General features: G+C 43.5%; 1 protein-coding gene across 1 annotated transcript in view; it reads right to left on the reverse strand.

Annotated features, from left to right (window-relative positions):
* Positions 1–9,938: 9,938 nt before the first annotated feature.
* Positions 9,939–25,501, reverse strand: part of LOC143816821 (retinol dehydrogenase 7-like) — a 368,622-nt gene continuing 353,059 nt past the window's right edge. Inside the window, exon 5 of the mRNA XM_077297690.1 lies at positions 9,939–10,312. Coding sequence (XP_077153805.1) covers positions 10,095–10,312 — 218 coding nt within the window. The 3' untranslated portion in view covers positions 9,939–10,094. The remainder of the gene's footprint in view (positions 10,313–25,501) is intronic.

Genomic DNA, 25,501 nt, shown 5'->3' on the forward strand with positions numbered 1-25,501 from the left:
TAAGATCTCTCAGTGGAGATCAAGGGTCACATGCTCAGGTACTGAAGCAACTTCCATTGGTCCTCCTGGAAGGTCCTGTACCTGATCAATTTCTGTGGCAGCCTTCCATTGGTCCTTCTTGGAAGGTCCTGTAGGTGCTGCAGCTATATAAGGTTCTCATGACCGCACGGCCATGCGCTAGTGCCAAATACGTACGAGATCAGCGCCAGTGTGGTCTTGTGTGTGGTCAGGGACCCGGCTGAAATAAGCCCCTAGAATGCTGGCACCTCCGGCGAGGAGTTTTGTGTATGCAGTCAGGGACCCGGCTGAAATAAGCCCCTAGAATGCTGGCACCTCCGGCGAGGAGTTTTGTGTATGCAGTCAGGGACCCGGCTGAAATAAGCCCCTAGAATGCTGGCACCTCCGGCGAGGAGTTTATGTGTGAATTCAGGGCTGGCTAATAGCCGATAGAATTCCGGCTCCACCGGAGAGGAGCCGCGTGTTGGTTGGACTGCATGACCACTGTCGGCTCTACACAATAGCTGTGTCCCCTGTGAGCTAAACAGGGCACAGCGTTCTCTTTACTACGGGCTCTGTGAAGTAACAGAGTTCGTTTATTTTAATTTGCTTCGCCGCCTTACTTAGCAGCAGGTTCTTTCCTGCACGGAGGATCCCGGGTTGCGAACGCACCTATCCCATCTAATAAATATATTCGGTGCGTTCCGCCAACCCTAACAGGGTGTTTTGGGGTTAGGGTTTTGATTAGAGTTATGGATTGGGTTGGGATTAGTGTTATGGGGTGTGTTGGGGTTTGGGTTGGAGTTAGAATTGGGGGGTTTCCACTGTTTAGGAACATCAGGGGGTCTCCAAACACGACAGCCAATTTTGCGCTCAAAAAGTCAAATGGTGCTCCCTCCCTTCTGAGCTCTGACGTGCGCCAAAACAGTGGTTTACCCCTACATTTGGGGGATCAGCGTACTCAGGACTAATTGACCAACAACTTTTGGGGTCCAGTTTCTCCGGTTACCCTTGCGAAAATAAAAAAATTGGGGGCTAAATAATCATTTTTGTGGAAAAAAAATGTATTTTTACGGCTCTGCATCAATCTTCTGTGAAGCACTTGGGCGTTCAAAATGCTCTCCACAAATCTAGATAAGTTCCTTGTGTGGTCTAGTTTCCAAAATAGGGTCAATTGTTCAGGGTTTCTACTGTTTAGGTGCATCAGGGGCTCTGAAAATGCAACATGACACCCGCAGACCATTCCATCAAAGTCTGCATTCCAAAACGGCGCTCCTTCCATTACGAACTCTGCCATGTGCCCAAACAGTGGTCCCCCCACATATGGGGTATCATAATACTCAGTATAAATTGCACAATAAATTTTGGGGTACAATTTCTCCTGTTACCCATGCAAAAGTAAAAATTTGGGGTAAAAAGATAATTTTTGTGGAAAAAATATGATTTTTTTATTTTCATGGCTCTACATTATAAACTTCTGTGAAGCAGTTGGGGGTTCATAGTGCTCACCACACATCTAGATAAGATCTTTGGGGGGTATAGTTTCCAAAATGGGGTCACTTGTGGGGGGTTTCTACTGTTTAGGTAGATCAGGAGCTCTGCAAATGCAACATGATGCCCGCAGACCATTCCATCAAAGCCTGCATTTTAAAACGTCACTACTTCCCTTTCGAGCCCCGATGTGTGCCCAAAGAGTGGTCCCCCCCACATATGGGGTATCAGCGTACTCAGGATAACCTGGACAACAAATTTTGGGGTCCAATTTCTCCTGTTACCCTTGAGAAAATAAACAATTGCGAGCTAAAATATAATTTATGAGGAATGAGGGAAAAAAAAGGATTTTTTATTTTCACGGCTCTATGTTATAAATTTCTGTGAAGCATTGGGGGTTCAAAGTGCTAGCCACACATCTAGATAAGTTCCGTAACGGGTCTAGTTTCCAAAATGGTGTCACTTGTGGGGGGTTTCCATTGTTTAGGCACATCAGGGGCTCTTCAAATGCGACATCGCGTCCGATCTCAATTCCAGCCAATTCTGCATTGAAAAAGTCAAGCCGTGCTCCTTCTCTTCCAAGCTCTGCCATACGCCCAAACAGTGGTTTACCCCCACATATGGGGTATCGACGTACTCAGCCCAAATTGCACAACAATGTTTGGCATTTAATTTCTCCTATTACCCTTGTGAAAATAAAAATTTGAGGGTGAAAAAATCATTTTTGTAGAAAAAATGCAATTTTTTATTTTCACTGCTCTACGTTATAAACTTCTGTGAAGCACCTGGGGGTTTAAAGTGCTCACCATGCATCTAGACAAGTTCCTTAATGGGTCTAGTTTCCAAAATGGTGTCACTTGTGGGGGGTTTCTACTGTTTAGGCACATCAGGGGCTCTCCAAACACAACATAGCGTCCGATCTCAATTCCAGCGAATTCTGCTCTGAAAAAGTCAAACAATGCTCCTTCTCTTCCAAGCTATCCCATGCGCACAAACAGCAGTTTACCCCCACATATGGAGTATCCACATACTCAGGGGAAATCACCCAACAACTTTCATTGTCTATTTTCTCCTGTTACTGTTGTGAAAATAAGAATTTTTGGGTGAAAAGATCATTTTCATATAAAAAATGCAATTTTTTTTATTTTCACGGCTCTACGTTATAAACTTCTGTGAAGCACTTGGGGGTTCAAGGTGCTCGCCACATATCTAGATAAGTTCCTTAATGGGTCTAGTTTCCAAAATGGTGTCATTTGAGGGGGGTTTCCACTCTTTAGGCACATCAGGGGCTCTTCAAACTGGACATGGCATCCGATCTCAATTCCAGCCAATTCTGCATTGAAAAAGTCAAACAATGCTCCTTCTTTTCCAAGCTCTGCCATGCGCCCAAACAGTGGTTTACCCCCACATATGGGGTATCGGCGTATTCAGGAGAAATTGCACAACAAATTTTGTGGTTCATTTTCTCTTTTTACACTTGTGTAAAATAAAAAAAATCGGTTCTGAAGTAAAATGTTTGCAAAAAAAAGTAAAATGTTCATTTTTTCCTTCCACATTGTTTCAGTTCCTGTGAAGCACATAAAGGGTTAATAAACTTCTTGAATGTGGTTTTGAGCACCTTGAGGGGTTTAGTTTTTAGAATGATGTCAAGTTTGGGTATTTTCTGTCATGTACACCCCTCAAAGTAACTTTAAATGTGAGATGGTCCCTAAAAATAATGGTTTTGTAAATTTTGTTGTAAAAATGAGAAATCGCTGGTCAACTTCTAACCCTTATAACTTCCTAACAAAAAAAAAATGTTGTTTCCATAATTGTGCTGATGTAAAGTAGACATGTGGGAAATGTTATTTATTAACTATTTTGTGTGACATATCTCTCTGATTTAAGGGCATAAAAATTCAAAGTTTGAAAATTGCAAAATTTTAAAAATTTTCGCCATATTTCCGTTTTTTCATAAATACTGTAATCGCAAGTAGTGTTGAGCGATACCTTCCGATATGCAAAGGTATCGGTATCGGATTGGAATGGCCAATATCCAAAAAATATCCGATACCTGATACCAATGCATATCAATGGGACACAAAATATCGGAATGGTTCCCAGGGTCTGAAGGAGAGGACTCTCCTTCAGGCCCTGGGATTCATATTCATGTATAAAATAAAGAACAAAAATAAAAAATATTGATATACTCACCCCTCCGACGGCCCCGGCTCTCACCGGTCCAAGCGTCTGCCTCCGTTCCTAAGAATGCAGAGTGAAGGACCTTCGATGACGTCGCGGCTTGTGATTGGTTGCGTGACTGCTCATGTGACTGCTCACGCGACCAATCACAAGCCGCGACATCATCGAGGGTCCTTCACTCCCTGCATTCTTAGGAATGGAGGCACCGCTAAGAGCCAGGGGCCGTCCGAAGGTGAGTATATCAATATTTTTTATTTTTATTCTTTATTTTTTACATGAATATGGATCCCAGGGCCTGAAGGAGAGTCTCCTCTCCTCCAGACCCTGGGAACCATATGCACCGCACACTTCCGATTCCGATTTCCGATATCGCAAAAATATCGGAACTCGGTATCGGAATTCCGATACAGCAAATATCGGCTGATACCCGATATTTGCAGTATCTGAATGCTCAACACTAATCGCAAGTAATATCAAAGAAACGTTACAACTAACATGAAGTACAATATGTCCCCAAAAAACAGTCTGTTAAAGTTTTCCAGAGTTATAACCTTATAAAATGACAGTGGTCAGAATTGTAAAAATTGGCTCGGTCAATAAGTACCAAATTGGCTCTGTCACTAAGGGGTTAAAGCTGTGAATGAGGAGTCAGGAATGCTTCCAGAGGCGATTCCCATAACGTCCCTGTATATTTTGAGCAGTGTTTCCATCATTTTCGAATGTTTTTAGACCTTAAAAGGACCCCGGGGGGATCGCGGTAAAATACTTGGTTCTCCCATAGACTTACATTGGGCTCGTTGCTCGGGTCGAGTACCCGAGTATTCCAATTTGCTCGACCCAAGCAACAAGCACCCGAGCATTTTAGTGCTCGCTCATCACTAATTATAACAGAATATTATAATGTTTCGTATCATTTCTCAAAAACCGTACTTAATAGGAAAAATCTGAAGTCATTTCTGAAATTAGCATAAAAAAATATATGAGGAACCTTTGTAACACAGTCTTATTTATTTCAAATCAAACAACAGCTATGGACAGGGGTTTTCTGAAACCCCTTTATGTTTTTTTAAATTTACTGGACCAGTTACATATAAAACTGAACATAAAATAATTACATAACAGCTAAGGATACATAATACGTTATATTTTATCATATGTATAAAACATATTATCACACACCTTTACCTTCTAATGCCTTTCCATTCACTATTTTATCTGACCTTGTCATGATGGTGTGAACTGTTATGATATACAGTTGTGCTCAAAAGTTTACATAACCTGGCAGAATTTTTGCTTTCTTGGCCTTTTTTCAAAGAATATGAATGATAACACCAAAACTTTTTCTGGTTAATGGTTGGGTGAAGCCATTTATTGTCAAACTGCTGTGTTTTCTCTTTTTAAATCATAATGACAACCAAAAGCATCCAAATGACCCAGATCAAAAGTTCACATACCCTTTTGACTTTGGCCTGATAGCATGCATAGAAGTTGACACAAATGGGTTTGAATGGTTACCAAAGGTAACATCCTCATCTGTGACCTGTTTGCTTGTAATCAGTGTTTGTGTGCATAAAAGCTGAGTGAGTTTCTGGGATCCAGACAGACTCTTGCATCCGTCATCCAGCCACTGACATTTCTGGATTGTGAGTCATGGGGAAAGCGAAAGAATTGTCAGTGGATCTACGGGAAAAGGGAGTTGAACTGTATAAAACAGAAAATGGATACAAAAAGATATCCAAGGAATTGATATTGCCAGCAGCGTTCAAACTATGATTAACAAATGGAAAATCAGGGTCTCTGTAAAAAGATGTTCGTCCTTCGTTTTCGAAGATGACCATGACTTCAGGGTTAGAAGAGAATTAGTAGTTATGGGTCCAGAGGTGGCTGATGAGTCCAATCCAGGCCCTGAAGGTTCGCCCATATACTTGACAAAAGGAAGCAGATGTGTTCAGTACACCAGATTCTACTTGTGCCTTGCGTACAGCGCGCTTTCTTCAGCTGCACGTGCTCCTGAGGGGATCCTGCCCCGCCAACCTGGACAATCCAGGGCAAGCTCTTCCCATTCATTGGTGTTGACTTCCAGGTTTTTGAGAGACACCTTAAGGCATATAGTGCATCTTTATAGTGCTCCTTCTGCCCCTCAGCTGCTCACTTCCCTTGGCACAGTTCTCCGTACAGCAGTTGTTTCGGTAGTCGTCTGTCAGGCATTCTAACCATGTGTCCAGCCCACCTGGCTTGGACCTTCAGCAGTAGAGTATAAATGCTGCAGAGCCCAGTTTGTTCCAGAATTGCAGTGTCCGGGACATTGTCTTGCCACCTGATGTGGAGGAGTCTGCGGAGGCAACTCATGTGGAAATGAATAAGCTGTTTAGCATGCCGGCTGTACACTGTCCAGGTCTCTCTAGCATAGAGAAGTGTGGTGAGGACCACCGTGCAGTAGACCTTCAGCTTGGTGGTAAGGCTGAGTCCCCTTCGTTCCCAGACGTTCTTACGCAGTCTCCCGAAGGCGGCACTGGCTTTGGCGATTCTGTTATTAACCTCAACATCTATGGTTACTTCACAGGAAAGTGTGCTGCCTAAGTAGGTGAAGTTATCAACTGCTTTGAGGTTTTGCTCTTTCACCGTGATACGTGGCTCCTTGTACAGTTTTCCTGGAACTGGTTGATACATGACTTCGGTTTTTCTAATGTTGATCTCGAGACCAAAACTGTTGCAAGCTTGCGAAAAACAGTCCATTTCATGCTGCATCTGCTGTTCCGTGCTAGCGTTAAGTGCACAGTCATCAGCAAATAATAATTCACGGATAACAGTCTCATGCACTTTCGTAACCGCCTTCAGGCGTTTTGGGTTGAATAGCTTGCCATCAGTCCTGTACCTAACCTGGATTCCATCTTCACAGTTGTTAAAGGCATCACTTAACATTGCAGAGAACAGCATACTGAACAGGGTTGGAGCAAGCACACAGCCTTGTTTTATGCCGTTTGTTACTGGGAAAGCCTCAGATACATCTCCATCATTCAGAACCTTCACCATCATGCCATCATGGAACTGCCGGATGACTGAGATGAACTTGCTTGGGCAGCCGAATTTTGCCATGATCTTCCACAGGCCATCTCTACTGACTGTCGAAAGCCTTGGTCAAGACAACAAAAGTTACATAAAGGTCACGGTGTTGCTCCTGGCACTTTTCTTGAAGTTGACGTGCTGAAAAGACCATATCTACTGTTCCATGTTTAGCACGGAAACCACACTGGCTTTCGGGTAATAGTGCTCAAGGTGATGTAAAAAGGCGGTTGAGCAAGAGACGAGCCAATATCTTGCCTGCAGTGGACAGAAGGGAGATGCCTCGATGGTTGTCACAAGATTGGCGATTACCTTTCCTCTTGTATATGTGACTTATACTGGCATCTTTCATCTGTTGTGGAACCTGTTCCTTTGTCCACATATATTGGAATAGTTTGGTCACCGTTTGCATCAGAATAGGGCCGCCAGCTTTAAATACCTCAGCAGGTATAGCATCATTTCCGGGTGCTTTTCCACAAGAAAGTTGTTTTACTGCTTTCCTGACTTCATCTCCACTTGGAAGAAAATCAAGCTCCTTGTTGATTTCTACCTGGGGCAGGCGAGCAATAGCCTCATCATTGATATTGGCAGGGCGATTTAGAATATTATTAAAGTGCTCAGCCCACCGTTCCAGAGTTTGTTTCTTTTCTGTCAGCAGCTTAGTTTCATCTGTGTTAAGCAGAGATGAAGAGCTTGATGACTGGGGTCCAGATACAGCTTTGATCGCATCGTAGAAGCGTTTCTGGTCATGAGTATCTGCATAGCCCTGAATTTCGTCGGTCTTCTTGCTAAACCAGATATCCTGCATCTCGCGCAGCTTGATTTGTACCTTTCTTTTTATGTTGGTAAAGGCACCTTTCTTAGCTAACGACATGGGGTCATTTTGATACACCTTGTACCGCTGATGTTTCTCTTCTAGGAGTGTCTTTATTTCCTCGTCGTTTTCATCGAACCAGTCTTGATTATTTCTGGCTGCTGATCTGAGATGCTCCAGAGCAGTATTATAAACAGCATCTCTCAGAATTGTCCACTGTTCCTCAATGCCAATCTCCTCTGCCTGCAGTATTTAACAGTCTGCCATCAAGGTCATTGGCAAATTCCCTTGCAATTCTTTTATTTTGCAGCTTATAGATATTCAGCCTCTTTGTCCTTTTCTGCCCTTGGGGTCTCCTCGCAGGCAGGATGCGGAGCCTGCACTTAGACACAATGAGGCAATGGTCAGTCCAGCAGTCTACACCACACATGGCCTTCGTCACTCTAAAGTCCATCTCATCCCTTTTCCTGGCAATGATGTAATCAATGAGATGCCAATGCCTTGAGCGTAGGTGCATCCATGATGTCTTCTTGTGTGTGAGTAAGCAGAATAAAGTGTTGGTGATGACAAGGTCATGTGTGGCACACATCTTGAAGAGCAGCAGACCATTACTGTCACACTTGCAGATGCCGTGGCTCCCAATGACCCTTTCCCAGTTTTGATGGTCTGTTCCCACTCTGGCATTAAAGTCTCCAAGTATAATGAGCTTGTCTGCCTGTGGGATTGCAGAAATAAGTGTGTCAAGTTTATCGTAGAACTTATCTTTAATGTCATCCGGATTAGTCATCGTGGGAGCATAGGCACTGAGCAGAGTCACGTGTTTCTTGTTTGTAAGTGGGAGCTGAAATGTCATCAGACGGTCGTTGATGCCCTCCGGAAGCCTGGTAAGTTTACAAGCAAGTTGAGTTTTGATAGCAAATCCCACGCCTGCTTCTCATTTTTCGGTGCTGCCTCAACCACTCCAGAAGAATGTATAACCACCACTATGGTCTGTCAATTGACCCTTGTCTGCCAGGTGTGTTTCACTGAGAGCTGCTATATCAACCTTGTAACAAGCTAGCTCCCGAGCAACCAATGCTGTTCTTCTCTCTGGTCTGTCTACCTTGGTATTATCCAGCAGAGTTCTCACATTCCATTCACACTCTGTAAAAAGAAAACCACGGTCAGGTAGACCAACAAAAATGCCATCCACAACTGCCAGGAAAATTGTTCAGGATGCAAAGAAAAACCCACAAATGACATTAGCTGAAATATAGGACTCTCGGAAAATTAGCGGTGTGGCTGTTTCAAGATGCACAATAAGGAGGCACTTGAAGAAAAATAGGCTGCATGTTCGAGTCGCCAGAAGAAAGCCATTACTGTGCAAACGCTACAAAGTATCTCGCCTACAATACGCAAAACAGCACAGAGACAAGCCTTAAAACAGAGTTGGATCACAGATGTTTTGGGGATGTGTGAGGTACAAAAGCACAGGAAACTTGGCCAAAGTTGAAGGAAAGATGAATGCAGCACGATATCAGCAAATACTGGAGGCAAATTTTCATTCATCAGCCTGCAGGTGTGCATGGGACGTACTTGGACGTTCCAATATGACAACAAAGCAAAACACAAGGCCAAGTCGATCTGTCATTGGCTACAGCAGAATAAAAGTGAAGGTTCTGGAGTGGTTATCTCAGCCTCCTAACCTCAATATCATTGAGCTACTCTGGGGAAATCTCAAATGCGCAGTTCATGATAGACAGCTCAAGAATTTACAGGAACTGGAGGCTTTTTACCAAGAAGAGTGGGCAGCTTTACCATCTGAGAAAATAAAGAACCTCATCCACAACTGCCACAAAAGACTTCACGCTGTCATTGATATTAGAGGGGGCAATGCACGGTATTAAGAAATGGGGTATGTGAACTTTTGATCAGGGTCATTTGGATGTTTTGGGTTGTCATTATGATTTAAAAAGAGAAAACACAGTAGTTTGACAATAAATGGTTTCATCCAACCACTAATCATGAGTGGAGAAAAAGTTTTGATGTTATCGTTCATATTCTCCAAAAAAAAAGGCCAAGAAAGCAAAAATTCTGCAGGGGTATGTAAACTTTTTAGCACAGCAGTATATTCCTAATTTACACCCAACATCAGTAAGGCTAGGTTCACATTGCGTTAGGGCAATCCGTTTAGTGCATACGCTAGCATATTGCGCTAACGCAATGTCACTTTAGGGCTCGTGTTTGCCGATCCCGCTAGCGCAGCGGCCAAGGTCCGTTCCTCGATATCGCAGATCGGGCATCTGTGCTAGCGGGATCGGCAAACGCGAGCCCTAAAGTGACATTGCGTTAGCGCAATCCGCTAACGTATGCGCTAAAAGGATTGCTCTAAGGTAATTTGAACCTAGCCTTAGAATAGACTGTATTACAATAGGGAACATTCTTAAAATATCTATTAATAGAATTATATTATATATGTAGAATATTAAGTATTGTTGAAAATGATTAGAATTACAACAATTTTTTTCTGCTAAATCAGATCAGCCACATTTGGTTGTACTTTGTTCTGTTAATATTTGTGAGCCGGTTTGGGTGCATATTCAGCAAGCAAATAGTCAGATAATACTGTAGGCAGGTATGATAAAGGAATGTAGTAGAGCTTGGCGTCCCAGCCAGCAGCATATCTTGTCCAAGGGTGCACAGCGGTCAAAGCATGTTCCATACAATTGGTAACCTTGTAAATCTTTGGACTTCCCGTCTTTGGTAAACTCTTCAGAACATTTTCATCTGTAGATAAATGAATGAAAATGTTATTCTATAAAATATAAATTCTAATCTTTACTAGTTTATGTAAGCAAGGTCATGCAATTTGATGCCTTTCTGGATAAGATTCACGCAGATGGGAGCTTATTGTAAAACTTTATGAGCAATGATGACAGCGCCTCCCTTGGACCGTGTGCTGTAAATGTTACTATAATAGCAGGAGAAACAGATTAACAGCCAATGGCGGAGCTCCTCTCAGATGATGGCTGAATAACACTGCTGTCATCCGCTGGGAATGAGGCAGGCTCAGCTCCCATACTGCACTTGTCATTAAAAGGTTAAAGGGGATGTCCAGATATTATTTACATTATACAGGTGGATTTGTAACATAAAAGAAGCAAGCAAAGCAGTACTCACCTACTGCCACTTGCCAGGATTCATTGCATTTCGCCCTGTGGTCCTCATTTACTCTGGCAGGATGCAGTCACTGTTCAAAGCTGCAGGAGAACCACTGGGACCTTTGATTAGCTGTCATGGTTAGTGTCTTTAGCAGCACATCATTGTAACCGATGATGCGCTATTGAAAACACTTGACCATGACAATCAATCACTGGTCCCAGCGGTCCTGCTGCCACTTTGAATGGTAACTATTACTTGCTAGAGTAAATGAAGACCATGGGGTGGGATATGTTGAACCCCGGTAAGTGCCGGTGAGGGAGTATCAGATTGGTTGTTGCTTTTTTATTTTACCACTGGCAACTAGGGTTGAGCGAAACGGGTCGATCATTTTCAAAAGGCGCCGACTTTTGGCTAAGTCGGCGTCTCATGAAACCCGATCCGACCCCTGTGCTTGTCGGCCATGCGGTACGCGACTTTCGCGCCAAAGTCGCGTTTCAATGACGCGAAAAGCACCATTTCTCAGCCAATGAAGGTGAACGCAGAGTGTGGGCAGCGTGATGACATAGATCCTGGTCCCCACCATCTTAGAGAAGGGCATTGCAGTGATTGGCTTGCTGTCTGCGGCGTCACAGGGGCTATAAAGGGGCGTTCCCGCCGACCGCCATCTCACTGCTGCTGATCTGAGCTTAGGGAGAGGTTGCTGCCGCTTCGTCAGAAGCAGGGATAGCGTTAGGCAGGGTCCACTAACCACCAAACCGCTTGTGCTGCAGCGATTTCCACTGTCCAACACCACCTTCGGTGTGCAGGAACAGTGGAAGCTATTTTTTTTTTTTTTCCTCAGCGCTGTAGCTCATTGGGCTGCCCTAGAAGGCTCCGTGATAGCTGTATTGCTGTGTGTACACCACTGTGGAAACCAACTGCTTTTTTCAAAGCACATATCCTCTTGTTCCTTCCTTTCTGCACAGCTATCTTTTTTGTTTGTCCACACTTTTTATTTAATTTGTGCATCAGTCCACTCCTATTGCTGCCTGCCATACCTGGCTGAGATTACTGCAGGGAGATAGTAATTGTAGGACAGTCCCTGTTTTTTTTTTTTTTTTTTTTTTTTTTTGTGGGAGATTAAGATTGGCATTTCTGCTACAGTGCCATCCCTGTGTGTGCCATCTCTCACTGAGTGGGCCATAGAAAGCCTATTTATTTTTTCCGTGATTTGTGTTCTAAATTCTACCTCAACACAAAAACACTACATCAATCAGTGGTAGAAAAATATTGGCCTCAGTCAGGGCTTGTGTGCCACTGCTGTGTGTGCTATCTCTTATTCAGTGGGCTATAGAAAGCCTATTTATTTATTTATTTTTTTTCTTATTATTTGGTTTCTAAAGTCTCCCTGAAAAAAAAAAAAAATAAATAAAAAAACAGTGGGAGAGTAATATTGCCCTTTCAGCTTGTGTGCCAGTCTTGACTCCTGGGTGTGCCACCTCTCTCTCTCATTCAGTGGGCCATAGAAAGCCTTTTTTTTTTTTTTTTTTAAATATTATTGGGTTTCTAAAGTCTCCCTTAAAAAACAAAAAATACATAAAAAAACAGTGGGAGAGTAATATTGCCCTTTCAGCTTGTGTGCCAGTCTTGACTCCTGGGTGTGCCACCTCTCTCTCTCATTCAGTGGGCCTTAGAAAGGCTATTTATTTTTTTGTTTTTTTTAATATTATTTGGTTTCTAAAGTCTCCCTGAAAATAAAAAAAAAACTTAAAAAAACAGTGGGAGAGTAATATTGCCCTTTCAGCTTGTGCGCCAGTCTTGACTCCTAGGTGTGCCACCTCTCTCTCTCTAATTGTGGGCCATAGAAAGCCTTTTTTTTTTTGTTTTTCTTTTAATATTATTTGGTTTCTAAAGTCTCCCTTAAAAAACAAAAAATACATAAAAAAACAGTGGGAGAGTAATATTACCCTTTCAGCTTGTGTGCCAGTCTTGACTCCTGGGTGTGCCACCTCTCTCTCTCTCATTCAGTGGGCCATAGAAAGGCTATTTATTTTTTTGGTTTTTTTAATATTATTTGGTTTCTAAAGTCTCCCTGAAAATAAAAAAAAACTTAAAAAAACAGTGGGAGAGTAATATTGCCCTTTCAGCTTGTGCGCCAGTCTTGACTCCTGGGTGTGCCACCTCTCTCTCTCTAATTGTGGGCCATAGAAAGCCTTTTTTTTTTTGTTTTTTTTTAAATATTATTTGGTTTCTAAAGTCTCCCTTAAAAAACAAAAAATACATAAAAAAACAGTGGGAGAGTAATATTGCCCTTTCAGCTTGTGTGCCAGTCTTGACTCCTGGGTGTGCCACCTCTCTCTCTCATTCAGTGGGCCATAGAAAGGCTATTTATTTTTTTGGTTTTTTTAATATTATTTGGTTTCTAAAGTCTCCCTGAAAAAAAAAAAAAACTTAAAAAAACAGTGGGAGAGTAATATTGCCCTTTCAGCTTGTGCGCCAGTCTTGACTCCTGGGTGTGCCACCTCTCTCTCTCTAATTGTGGGCCATAGAAAGCCTTTTTTTTTTTTTTTTTTTTAAATATTATTGGGTTTCTAAAGTCTCCCTTAAAAAACAAAAAATACATAAAAAAACAGTGGGAGAGTAATATTGCCCTTTCAGCTTGTGTGCCAGTCTTGACTCCTGGGTGTGCCACCTCTCTCTCTCATTCAGTGGGCCATAGAAAGGCTATTTATTTTTTTGGTTTTTTTAATATTATTTGGTTTCTAAAGTCTCCCTGAAAATAAAAAAAAAAAAACTTAAAAAAACAGTGGGAGAGTAATATTGCCCTTTCAGCTTGTGCGCCAGTCTTGACTCCTGGGTGTGCCACCTCTCTCTCTCTAATTGTGGGCCATAGAAAGCCTTTTTTTTTTTGTTTTTTTAAATATTATTGGGTTTCTAAAGTCTCCCTTAAAAAACAAAAAATACATAAAAAAACAGTGGGAGAGTAATATTGCCCTTTCAGCTTGTGTGCCAGTCTTGACTCCTGGGTGTGCAACCTCTCTCTCTCATTCAGTGGGCCATAGAAAGGCTATTTATTTTTTTGGTTTTTTTAATATTATTTGGTTTCTAAAGTCTCCCTGAAAATAAAAAAAAAAAAACTTAAAAAAACAGTGGGAGAGTAATATTGCCCTTTCAGCTTGTGCGCCAGTCTTGACTCCTGGGTGTGCCACCTCTCTCTCTCTAATTGTGGGCCATAGAAAGCCTTTTTTTTTTTTTTTTTTTTAAATATTATTGGGTTTCTAAAGTCTCCCTTAAAAAACAAAAAATACATAAAAAAACAGTGGGAGAGTAATATTGCCCTTTCAGCTTGTGTGCCAGTCTTGACTCCTGGGTGTGCCACCTCTCTCTCTCTAATTGTGGGCCATAGAAAGGCTATTTATTTTTTTGGTTTTTTTAATATTATTTGGTTTCTAAAGTCTCCCTGAAAAAAAAAAAAACTTAAAAAAAACAGTGGGAGAGTAATATTGCCCTTTCAGCTTGTGTGCCAGTCTTGACTCCTGGGTGTGCCACCTCTCTCTCTCATTCAGTGGGCCATAGAAAGGCTATTTATTTTTTTGGTTTTTTTAATATTATTTGGTTTCTAAAGTCTCCCTGAAAATAAAAAAAAAAAAACTTAAAAAAACAGTGGGAGAGTAATATTGCCCTTTCAGCTTGTGCGCCAGTCTTGACTCCTGGGTGTGCCACCTCTCTCTCTCTAATTGTGGGCCATAGAAAGCCTTTTTTTTTTGTTTTTTTAAATATTATTGGGTTTCTAAAGTCTCCCTTAAAAAACAAAAAATACATAAAAAAACAGTGGGAGAGTAATATTGCCCTTTCAGCTTGTGTGCCAGTCTTGACTCCTGGGTGTGCCACCTCTCTCTCTCATTCAGTGGGCCATAGAAAGGCTATTTATTTTTTTGGTTTTTTTAATATTATTTGGTTTCTAAAGTCTCCCTGAAAATAAAAAAAAAATAACTTAAAAAAACAGTGGGAGAGTAATATTGCCCTTTCAGCTTGTGCGCCAGTCTTGACTCCTGGGTGTGCCACCTCTCTCTCTCTAATTGTGGGCCATAGAAAGCCTTTTTTTTTTTTTTTTTTTTTAAATATTATTGGGTTTCTAAAGTCTCCCTTAAAAAACAAAAAATACATAAAAAAACAGTGGGAGAGTAATATTGCCCTTTCAGCTTGTGTGCCAGTCTTGACTCCTGGGTGTGCCACCTCTCTCTCTCTAATTGTGGGCCATAGAAAGCCTTTTTTTTTTTTTTTTTTTAAATATTATTGAGTTTCTAAAGTCTCCCTTAAAAAACAAAAAATACATAAAAAAACAGTGGGAGAGTAATATTGCCCTTTCAGCTTGTGCGCCAGTCTTGACTCCTGGGTGTGCCACCTCTCTCTCTCTAATTGTGGGCCATAGAAAGCCTTTTTTTTTTTTTTTTTTTTTAAATATTATTGGGTTTCTAAAGTCTCCCTTAAAAAACAAAAAATACATAAAAAAACAGTGGGAGAGTAATATTGCCCTTTCAGCTTGTGTGCCAGTCTTGACTCCTGGGTGTGCCACCTCTCTCTCTCATTCAGTGGGCCATAGAAAGGCTATTTATTTTTTTTGGTTTTTTTAATATTATTTGGTTTCTAAAGTCTCCCTGAAAATAAAAAAAAAAAAACTTAAAAAAACAGTGGGAGAGTAATATTGCCCTTTCAGCTTGTGCGCCAGTCTTGACTCCTGGGTGTGCCACCTCTCTCTCTCTAATTGTGGGCCATAGAAAGCCTTTTTTTTTTTTTTTTTTTAAATATTATTGGGTTTCTAAAGTCTCCCTTAAAAAACAAAAAATACATAAAAAAACAGTGGGAGAGTAATATTGCCCTTTCAGCTTGTGTGCCAGTCTTGACTCCTGGGTGTGCCACCTCTCTCTCTCTAATTGTGGGCCATAGAAAGGCTATTTATTTTTTTGGTTTTTTTAATATTATTTGGTTTCTAAAGTCTCCCTGAAAAAAAAAAAAACTTAAAAAAACAGTGGGAGAGTAATATTGCCCTTTCAGCTTGTGCGCCAGTCTTGACTCCTGGGTGTGCCACCTCTCTCTCTCTAATTGTGGGCCATAGAAAGCCTTTTTTTTTTTGTTTTTTTAAATATTATTGGGTTTCTAAGGTCTCCCTTAAAAAACAAAAAATACATAAAAAAAACAGTGGGAGAGTAATATTGCCCTTTCAGCTTGTGTGCCAGTCTTGACTCCTGTGTGTGCCACCTCTCTCTCTCTCTAATTGTAGGCCATAGAAAGGCTATTTATTTTTTTGGTTTTTTTAATATTATTTGGTTTCTAAAGTCTCCCTGAAAAAAAAAAAAAACTTAAAAAAACAGTGGGAGAGTAATATTGCCCTTTCAGCTTGTGCGCCAGTCTTGACTCCTGGGTGTGCCACCTCTCTCTCTCTAATTGTGGGCCATAGAAAGCCTTTTTTTGTTGTTTTTTTTTAATATTATTTGGTTTCTAAAGTCTCCCTTAAAAAACAAAAAATACATAAAAAAACAGTGGGAGAGTAATATTGCCCTTTCAGCTTGTGTGCCAGTCTTGACTCCTGGGTGTGCCACCTCTCTCTCTCATTCAGTGGGCCATAGAAAGGCTATTTATTTTTTTGGTTTTTTTAATATTATTTGGTTTCTAAAGTCTCCCTGAAAAAAAAAAAAACTTAAAAAAACAGTGGGAGAGTAATATTGCCCTTTCAGCTTGTGCGCCAGTCTTGACTCCTGGGTGTGCCACCTCTCTCTCTCTAATTGTGGGCCATAGAAAGCCTTTTTTTTTTTTTTTTTTTAAATATTATTGGGTTTCTAAAGTCTCCCTTAAAAAACAAAAAATACATAAAAAAACAGTGGGAGAGTAATATTGCCCTTTCAGCTTGTGTGCCAGTCTTGACTCCTGGGTGTGCCACCTCTCTCTCTCTAATTGTGGGCCATAGAAAGGCTATTTATTTTTTTGGTTTTTTTAATATTATTTGGTTTCTAAAGTCTCCCTGAAAAAAAAAAAAACTTAAAAAAACAGTGGGAGAGTAATATTGCCCTTTCAGCTTGTGCGCCAGTCTTGACTCCTGGGTGTGCCACCTCTCTCTCTCTAATTGTGGGCCATAGAAAGCCTTTTTTTTTTGTTTGTTTTTTTAATATTATTTGGTTTCTAAAGTCTCCCTTAAAAAACAAAAAATACATAAAAAAACAGTGGGAGAGTAATATTGCCCTTTCAGCTTGTGTGCCAGTCTTGACTCCTGGGTGTGCCACCTCTCTCTCTCATTTAGTGGGCCATAGAAAGGCTATTTATTTTTTTGGTTTTTTTAATATTATTTGGTTTCTAAAGTCTCCCTGAAAATAATAAAAAAAAAAACTTAAAAAAACAGTGGGAGAGTAATATTGCCCTTTCAGCTTGTGCGCCAGTCTTGACTCCTGGGTGTGCCACCTCTCTCTCTCTAATTGTGGGCCATAGAAAGCCTTTTTTTGTTTGTTTTTTTTTTAATATTATTTGGTTTCTAAAGTCTCCCTGAGAAAAAAAATAAAATAAATTAGGTGGGAGATTAATATTGACATTAGTGCTTGAGTGACAGTCCTGCGTGTGTGTCATCTCTGTGATTTTGTGCCACAGAAAACAGAGTGTGTAACATTGTGCCTGATTTTCCTTGTGGTCTCACCAACCTGTTAAGGGATATTGAAATCATACTGAAGTTATAGCTCACCGTGTAAGTTGTTTGACAGCAACAAATAAAGTTACTTTGGTTAAGATTTTAAAACAATGAGGAAGTCTGGTGCAAGAGGTCGTCGTGGGCGTTCATTGTCAGCCGGTAATGATGGTAGTGGTAGTGGAGCATCAGGTGGTCGTGGGGATAAAAATATTCCACCTAAGTCTGGAGCTGTGGAGCCAGTTTCGTCGTCAGGCTACACAAGGCCTCGAACGCTCTCTTTTCTGGGAGTAGGAAAACCGCTTTTAAAGGCGGAGCAGCAACAGCAAGTTTTGGCTTACATTGCAGACTCAGCCTCTAGCTCTTTTGCCTCCTCTTCCGAAACTGGTAAATGTAAAAGCAGCGCGTCGCTTGTGGATGTTCACGGTCAGGGACAAGTCGCTTCCTTGTCCTCCTCAGCAAAAACTACAACAAGAGAGAAGGATGCAGCAGGCGACACAACGGGTCACTCCATGGAGCTCTTTACACATACCGTCCCTGGCTTAGAAAGTGAAACATTTAACAGGCCATGCCCATTACAAGTAGATTCTGACATGGAGTGCACTGATGCACAGCCACAGCCAGAGTACTATGCTGCTCCTTTGACTCAGACCACCACATTGCCCTCTCAGGGTACAGATCCACAATCAGACCCTGATGAGACTATGTTGCCCCGCCACGAACGCTATACCACCGACCGACACAGTGACACAGACGAAGTTGCACACGAGCTCGAAGAGGAGGTAATAGATGACCCAGTTATTGACCCCGATTGGCAGCCATTGGGGGAACAGGGTGCAGGCGGCAGTAGTTCAGAAGCGGAGGTGGAGGAGGGGCCGCAGCAGGCATCAACATCGCAACAGGTTCCATCTGCCGGGCCCGTATCTGGCCCAAAACGCGTGTCAAAGCCAAAACCTGTTGGAGGACAGCGTGGCCATCCGGTTAAAGCTCAGTCTGCAATCCCTGAAAAGGGATCCGAGTCTAGGAAGAGTGCAGTCTGGCATTTTTTTAAACAACATCCAACTGATCAGCGCAAAGTCATCTGTCAAAAATGTTCAACTAGCTTAAGCAGAGGTCAGAATCTGAAAAGTCTAAATACTAGTTGCATGCATAGACACTTAACCACCATGCATTTTCAAGCCTGGACTAACTACCAAACGTCCCTTAAGGTTGTAGCACCCTCGGCCAATGAAGCTAGTCAGCAACGCAACATCCCTTCCGTCACTGTAAGGCCACCATTTTCCGCACCACCGGCAGTATCTGTGCAGGTTTCTTTGCCAGCCAAAAGCAGTCAGGGTCAGGGAACCACCAGTTTTGTAGGAGGAAATATTGCATCTAGGGCACCGGCGGAAACAATACCGTCTCCAACCGTCTCTCAGTCTGCCATGTACACCGGCACACCCGAAAGTTCCACGATCTCCAGCTCTCCAGTCCAGCTCACCCTACATGAGACTCTGGTTAGAAAAAGGAAGTACTTATCCTCGCATCCGCGTACACAGGGTTTTAACGCCCACATAGCTAGACTAATCTCGTTAGAGATGATGCCCTACCGGTTAGTTGAAAGCGAAGCTTTCAAAGCCCTGATGGAGTACGCTGAACCACGATACGAGCTACCCAGTCGACACTTTTTTTCCAGAAAAGCCATCCCAGCCCTGCACCAGCATGTTAAACAGCGCATCGTCCATGCACTCAGGCAATCTGTGAGTACAAAGGTGCACCTGACTACAGATGCATGGACCAGTAGGCATGGCCAGGGACGTTATGTGTCCATCACGGCACACTGGGTGAATGTGGTGGATGCAAGGTCCACAGGCGACATCAATTTAGGGACAGTTGTGCCTAGCCCACGGTCTAGGAAACAGTTGGCTGTAGGCGTTCGCACCCCCTCCTCCTCCTCCTCCTCGTCCTCCTGCAGAAGCTACAGCTCTTCCACAGAACGCAGTCTGCCAACCACTCCATCGGCAGATGACACTGTTGCACACCAGTTGTCCCATTATGGGCCAGCTACTGCCAAGCGTCAGCAGGCTGTATTGGCTATGAAGTGTTTGGGCGACAACAGACACACCGCGGAAGTTCTGTCCGAGTTCTTGCAACAAGAAACGCAGTCGTGGCTGGGCACAGTAGATCTTGAGGCAGGCAAGGTAGTGAGTGATAACGGAAGGAATTTCATGGCTGCCATCTCCCTTTCCCAACTGAAACACATTCCTTGCCTGGCTCACACCTTAAACCTGGTGGTGCAGTGCTTATTGAAAACTTATCCTGGGTTCTCCGACCTGCTCCTCAAAGTGCGTGCACTTTGCTCACATATCCGACGTTCGCCTGTACACGCCAGCCGTATGCAGACCTATCAGCGGTCTTTGAACCTTCCCCAGCATCGCCTCATCATAGACGTTGCAACAAGGTGGAACTCAACACTGCACATGCTTCAGAGACTGTGCGAACAGAGGCGTGCTGTTATTTATTTGTGGGAGGATACACGGGCAGGCAGTAGGATGGCAGACATGGAGTTGTCAGGTGTGCAGTGGTCTAAGATACAAGACATGTGTCAAGTCCTTCAGTGTTTTGAGGAATGCACACGGCTGGTTAGTGCAGACAACGCCGTAATAAGCATGAGCATCCCCCTAATGCGTCTGCTGATGCAAAGTTTGACGCACATAAAGGAGCAGGCGTCTGCACCAGAGGAAGAGGAAAGCCTTGATGACAGTCAGCCATTGTCTGGTCAGGGCAGTGTACAGGACGAGGTAGCGGGCGAAGAGGAGGTGGAGGACGAGGAGGATGATGGGGATGAGTATATTTTTAATGCCGAACCTTTCCCGGGGGCACAGGAAATTGGTTGCGTGTCACGGCCGGGTTCTGGTTTTTTGAGGGACACAAGTGACGTAGATTTGCCTGCAACTGCCCCTCAACCAATCACAACCGGAGATTTGACAACTGGAACTTTGGCCCACATGGCGGATTATGCCTTACGTATCCTAAAAAGGGACACACGCATTACGAAAATGATGAACGATGACGATTACTGGTTGGCCTGCCTCCTTGATCCACGCTATAAAGGCAAATTGCAAAATATTATGCCACATGAGAACTTGGAACTAATATTAGCAACCAAACAATCAACTCTTGTTGACCGTTTGCTTCAGGCATTCCCAGCACACAGCGCACGTGATCGTTCTCACACGAGCTCCAGGGGGCAGCAGACTAGGAGTGTTAGGGGTGCACACATCAGAAGTGGCGTTGGACAGAGGGGTTTTCTGACCAGGTTGTGGAGTGATTTTGCTATGACCGCAGACAGGACAGGTACTGCTGCATCAATTGAAAGTGACAGGAGACAACATTTGTCCAGTATGGTTACTAACTATTTTTCATCCCTTATCGATGTTCTCCCTCAACCGTCATTCCCATTTGATTACTGGGCCTCCAAATTAGACACCTGGCCAGAATTGGCAGAATATGCATTGCAGGAGCTTGCTTGCCCGGCAGCAAGTGTCCTATCAGAAAGAGTATTCAGTGCTGCAGGTTCAATATTAACCGAAAAAAGGACTCGTCTGGCTACCCAAAATGTTGACGATCTAACATTTATTAAAATGAACCACAACTGGATTTCGAAATCTTTTGCCCCACCTTGCCCGGCCGACACCTAGCTTTCCTATGAAAAGCTCTTGCCTGTGAATTACTTTTCTAATGTCTAATTTGCTGCAGCTGATTGTACAGCATACGACATGTTTACACCTCCCTAAATGGCAAAACTCCCCACACGGGGCCGTGGTATCGCGACTTGGCGCAAGCACCCGTGAGACTGCTGTTTGTCTGAAGAGGTGGGTGTGCTCGCTTTTGGTTGACGGCATTGCTACTGGGTCCCTCATAGTACAATGTAGTGTCTCTGGCGGTGGCGGTGCGCACCCAACGTCAGACACACCGTTGTAACATGAGGGGCCCTGGGGCGGTCCCGCCGGCCTCAAGAGAGTTCCCCCCTACCCCAGCTCAAAATGTGCTCTACCACGTGCAAAATTATGTCGCACAGCTCCACCAATCTTTAGTCTATTCGCTGACATCATTCAATGTCTGGCACTGACAATACAAATTTGTAGACATCTATGATGCAACTTAAAGTAGTCTGTGTCTGTGTCCTATATTGGCACCATTAAATAGTTACTGCCAAATTACTATGTCAGAAACTCAGTAGATGAGCCCACCCCTGTACCTAAGTATGCCACCTTTTTTTTTGTTTTGGTTGTTTTGCGAGACATTAACATCTATTTATATTTTGGGAGTACTGGGACAGACACTCCTTGCACTACTCCTCCACTCACCACCAAGCTGCCTGTGTATCCATGTAACCGCTGTAAAACTGCCATGAGCCTATTGTTTGTTATTTTAGGCCTTTGATAGCCTGTCTGCGGTCCCTACTTTAAATACTCCTCCACTCATCACCAGCTGCCTGCCCGTGTATCCATGTAACCGCTGTAAAACTGCCATGAGCCTATTGTTTGTTATTTTAGGCCTTTGATAGCCTGTCTGCGGTCCCTACTTTAAATACTCCTCCACTCATCACCAGCTGCCTGCCCGTGTATCCATGTAACCGCTGTAAAACTGCCATGAGCCTATTGTTTGTTATTTTAGGCCTTTGATAGCCTGTCTGCGGTCCCTACTTTAAATACTCCTCCACTCACCACCAAGCTGCCTGTGTATCCATGTAACCGCTGTAAAACTGCCATGAGCCTATTGTTTGTTATTTTAGGCCTTTGATAGCCTGTCTGCGGTCCCTACTTTAAATACTCCTCCACTCACCACCAAGCTGCCTGCCCGTGTATCCATGTAACCGCTGTAAAACTGCCATGAGCCTATTGTTTGTTATTTTAGGCCTTTGATAGCCTGTCTGCGGTCCCTACTTTAAATACTCCTCCACTCATCACTAGCTGCCTGCCCGTGTATCCATGTAACCGCTGTAAAACTGCCATGAGCCTATTGTTTGTTATTTTAGGCCTTTGATAGCCTGTCTGCGGTCCCTACTTTAAATACTCCTCCACTCATCACCAGCTGCCTGCCCGTGTATCCATGTAACCGCTGTAAAACTGCCATGAGCCTATTGTTTGTTATTTTAGGCCTTTGATAGCCTGTCTGCGGTCCCTACTTTAAATACTCCTCCACTCACCACCAAGCTGCCTGTGTATCCATGTAACCGCTGTAAAACTGCCATGAGCCTATTGTTTGTTATTTTAGGCCTTTGATAGCCTGTCTGCGGTCCCTACTTTAAATACTCCTCCACTCACCACCAAGCTGCTTGCCCGTGTATCCATGTAACCGCTGTAAAACTGCCATGAGCCTATTGTTTGTTATTTTAGGCCTTTGATAGCCTGTCTGCGGTCCCTACTTTAAATACTCCTCCACTCATCACCAGCTGCCTGCCCGTGTATCCATGTAACCGCTGTAAAACTGCCATGAGCCTATTGTTTGTTATTTTAGGCCTTTGATAGCCTGTCTGCGGTCCCTACTTTAAATACTCCTCCACTCATCACCAGCTGCCTGCCCGTGTATCCATGTAACCGCTGTAAAACTGCCATGAGCCTATTGTTTGTTATTTTAGGCCTTTGATAGCCTGTCTGCGGTCCCTACTTTAAATACTCCTCCACTCATCACCAGCTGCCTGCCCGTGTATCCATGTAACCGCTGTAAAACTGCCATGAGCCTATTGTTTGTTATTTTAGGCCTTTGATAGCCTGTCTGCAGTCCCTACTTTAAATACTCCTCCACTCATCACCAGCTGCCTGCCCGTGTATCCATGTAACCGCTGTAAAACTGCCATGAGCCTATTGTTTGTTATTTTAGGCCTTTGATAGCCTGTCTGCGGTCCCTACTTTAAATACTCCTCCACTCATCACCAGCTGCCTGCCCGTGTATCCATGTAACCGCTGTAAAACTGCCATGAGCCTATTGTTTGTTATTTTAGGCCTTTGATAGCCTGTCTGCGGTCCCTACTTTAAATACTCCTCCACTCATCACCAGCTGCCTGCCCGTGTATCCATGTAACCGCTGTAAAACTGCCATGAGCCTATTGTTTGTTATTTTAGGCCTTTGATAGCCTGTCTGCGGTCCCTACTTTAAATACTCCTCCACTCATCACCAGCTGCCTGCCCGTGTATCCATGTAACCGCTGTAAAACTGCCATGAGCCTATTGTTTGTTATTTTAGGCCTTTGATAGCCTGTCTGCGGTCCCTACTTTAAATACTCCTCCACTCATCACCAGCTGCCTGCCCGTGTATCCATGTAACCGCTGTAAAACTGCCATGAGCCTATTGTTTGTTATTTTAGGCCTTTGATAGCCTGTCTGCGGTCCCTACTTTAAATACTCCTCCACTCACCACCAAGCTGCCTGTGTATCCATGTAACCGCTGTAAAACTGCCATGAGCCTATTGTTTGTTATTTTAGGCCTTTGATAGCCTGTCTGCGGTCCCTACTTTAAATACTCCTCCACTCACCACCAAGCTGCCTGCCCGTGTATCCATGTAACCGCTGTAAAACTGCCATGAGCCTATTGTTTGTTATTTTAGGCCTTTGATAGCCTGTCTGCGGTCCCTACTTTAAATACTCCTCCACTCACCACCAAGCTGCCTGTGTATCCATGTAACCGCTGTAAAACTGCCATGAGCCTATTGTTTGTTATTTTAGGCCTTTGATAGCCTGTCTGCGGTCCCTACTTTAAATACTCCTCCACTCACCACCAAGCTGCCTGCCCGTGTATCCATGTAACCGCTGTAAAACTGCCATGAGCCTATTGTTTGTTATTTTAGGCCTTCGAAGCCTGTCTGCGGTCCCTCCTTCCACTAGGCCTCCACTGACCAGACCACTGCTACCCGTGTACCCCTGGAACCAATTTTAAAGTGCCTACAGCCAGCCCATTTTATTGTGTTAGGCCTTCGAAGCCTGTCTGCGGTCCCTCCTTCCACTAGGCCTCCACTGACCAGACCACTGCTGCCCGTGTACCCCTGGAACCAATTTTAAAGTGCCTACAGCCAGCCCATTTTATTGTGTTAGGCCTTCGAAGCCTGTCTGCGGTCCCTCCTTCCAATAGGCCTACACTGACAAAGGTACACCTGACAACAGACACATGGACCTGTAGGCATGGCCACGGAAGGTTACGTGTCCTTTGTGGCTCAATGGGTTAATGTATTGGATGCATGGTCCACACAGGGGACAGCCTGCTAAGTCTGTATGCAGTCCCTAATTCAAGTTGTCCTCAACTGAATAAAGCTGAGCTTCTACCTTCTGGCTCTCATTAAGTGTTTTTTAAAAAACAAAATGGTGGTTCCGGCCTACTAACGGTGTCTGCCCCTGCCTGGTGTTGCCCTCAACTGAATAAAGCTGAGCTTCAACCTTCTGGCTCTCATTAAGTGTTTTTTTAAAAAACAAAATGGTGGTTCCGGCCTACTAACGGCTTCTGCCCCTCCCTGGTGTTGCCCTCAACTGAATAAAGCTGAGCTTCTACCTTCCGGCTCTGATTAACTGCTGTTTTTAAACACATTGCTGGTTCCGGCCTACTAACGGCTTCTGCCCCTCCCTGGTGTTGCCCTCAACTGAATAAAGCTGAGCTTCTACCTTCCGGCTCTGATTAACTGCTGTTTTTAAACACATTGCTGGTTCCGGCCTACTAACGGCTTCTGCCCCTCCCTGGTGTTGCCCTCAACTGAATAAAGCTGAGCTTCAACCTTCTGGCTCTCATTAAGTGTTTTTTAAAAACAAAATGGTGGTTCCGGCCTACTAACGGCTTCTGCCCCTGCCTGGTGTTGCCCTCAACTGAATAAAGCTGAGCTTCAACCTTCTGGCTCTCATTAAGTGTTTTTTAAAAAACAAAATGGTGGTTCCGGCCTACTAACGGTGTCTGCCCCTGCCTGGTGTTGCCCTCAACTGAATAAAGCTGAGCTTCAACCTTCTGGCTCTCATTAAGTGTTTTTTAAAAACAAAATGGTGGTTCCGGCCTACTAACGGCTTCTGCCCCTCCCTGGTGTTGCCCTCAACTGAATAAAGCTGAGCTTCTACCTTCCGGCTCTGATTAACTGCTGTTTTTAAACACATTGCTGGTTCCGGCCTACTAACGGTGTCTGCCCCTGCCTGGTGTTGCCCTCAACT

This window comes from Ranitomeya variabilis, chromosome 3, assembly GCF_051348905.1.
Source record: "Ranitomeya variabilis isolate aRanVar5 chromosome 3, aRanVar5.hap1, whole genome shotgun sequence".
Classification (NCBI taxonomy): Eukaryota; Metazoa; Chordata; class Amphibia; order Anura; family Dendrobatidae; genus Ranitomeya; species Ranitomeya variabilis.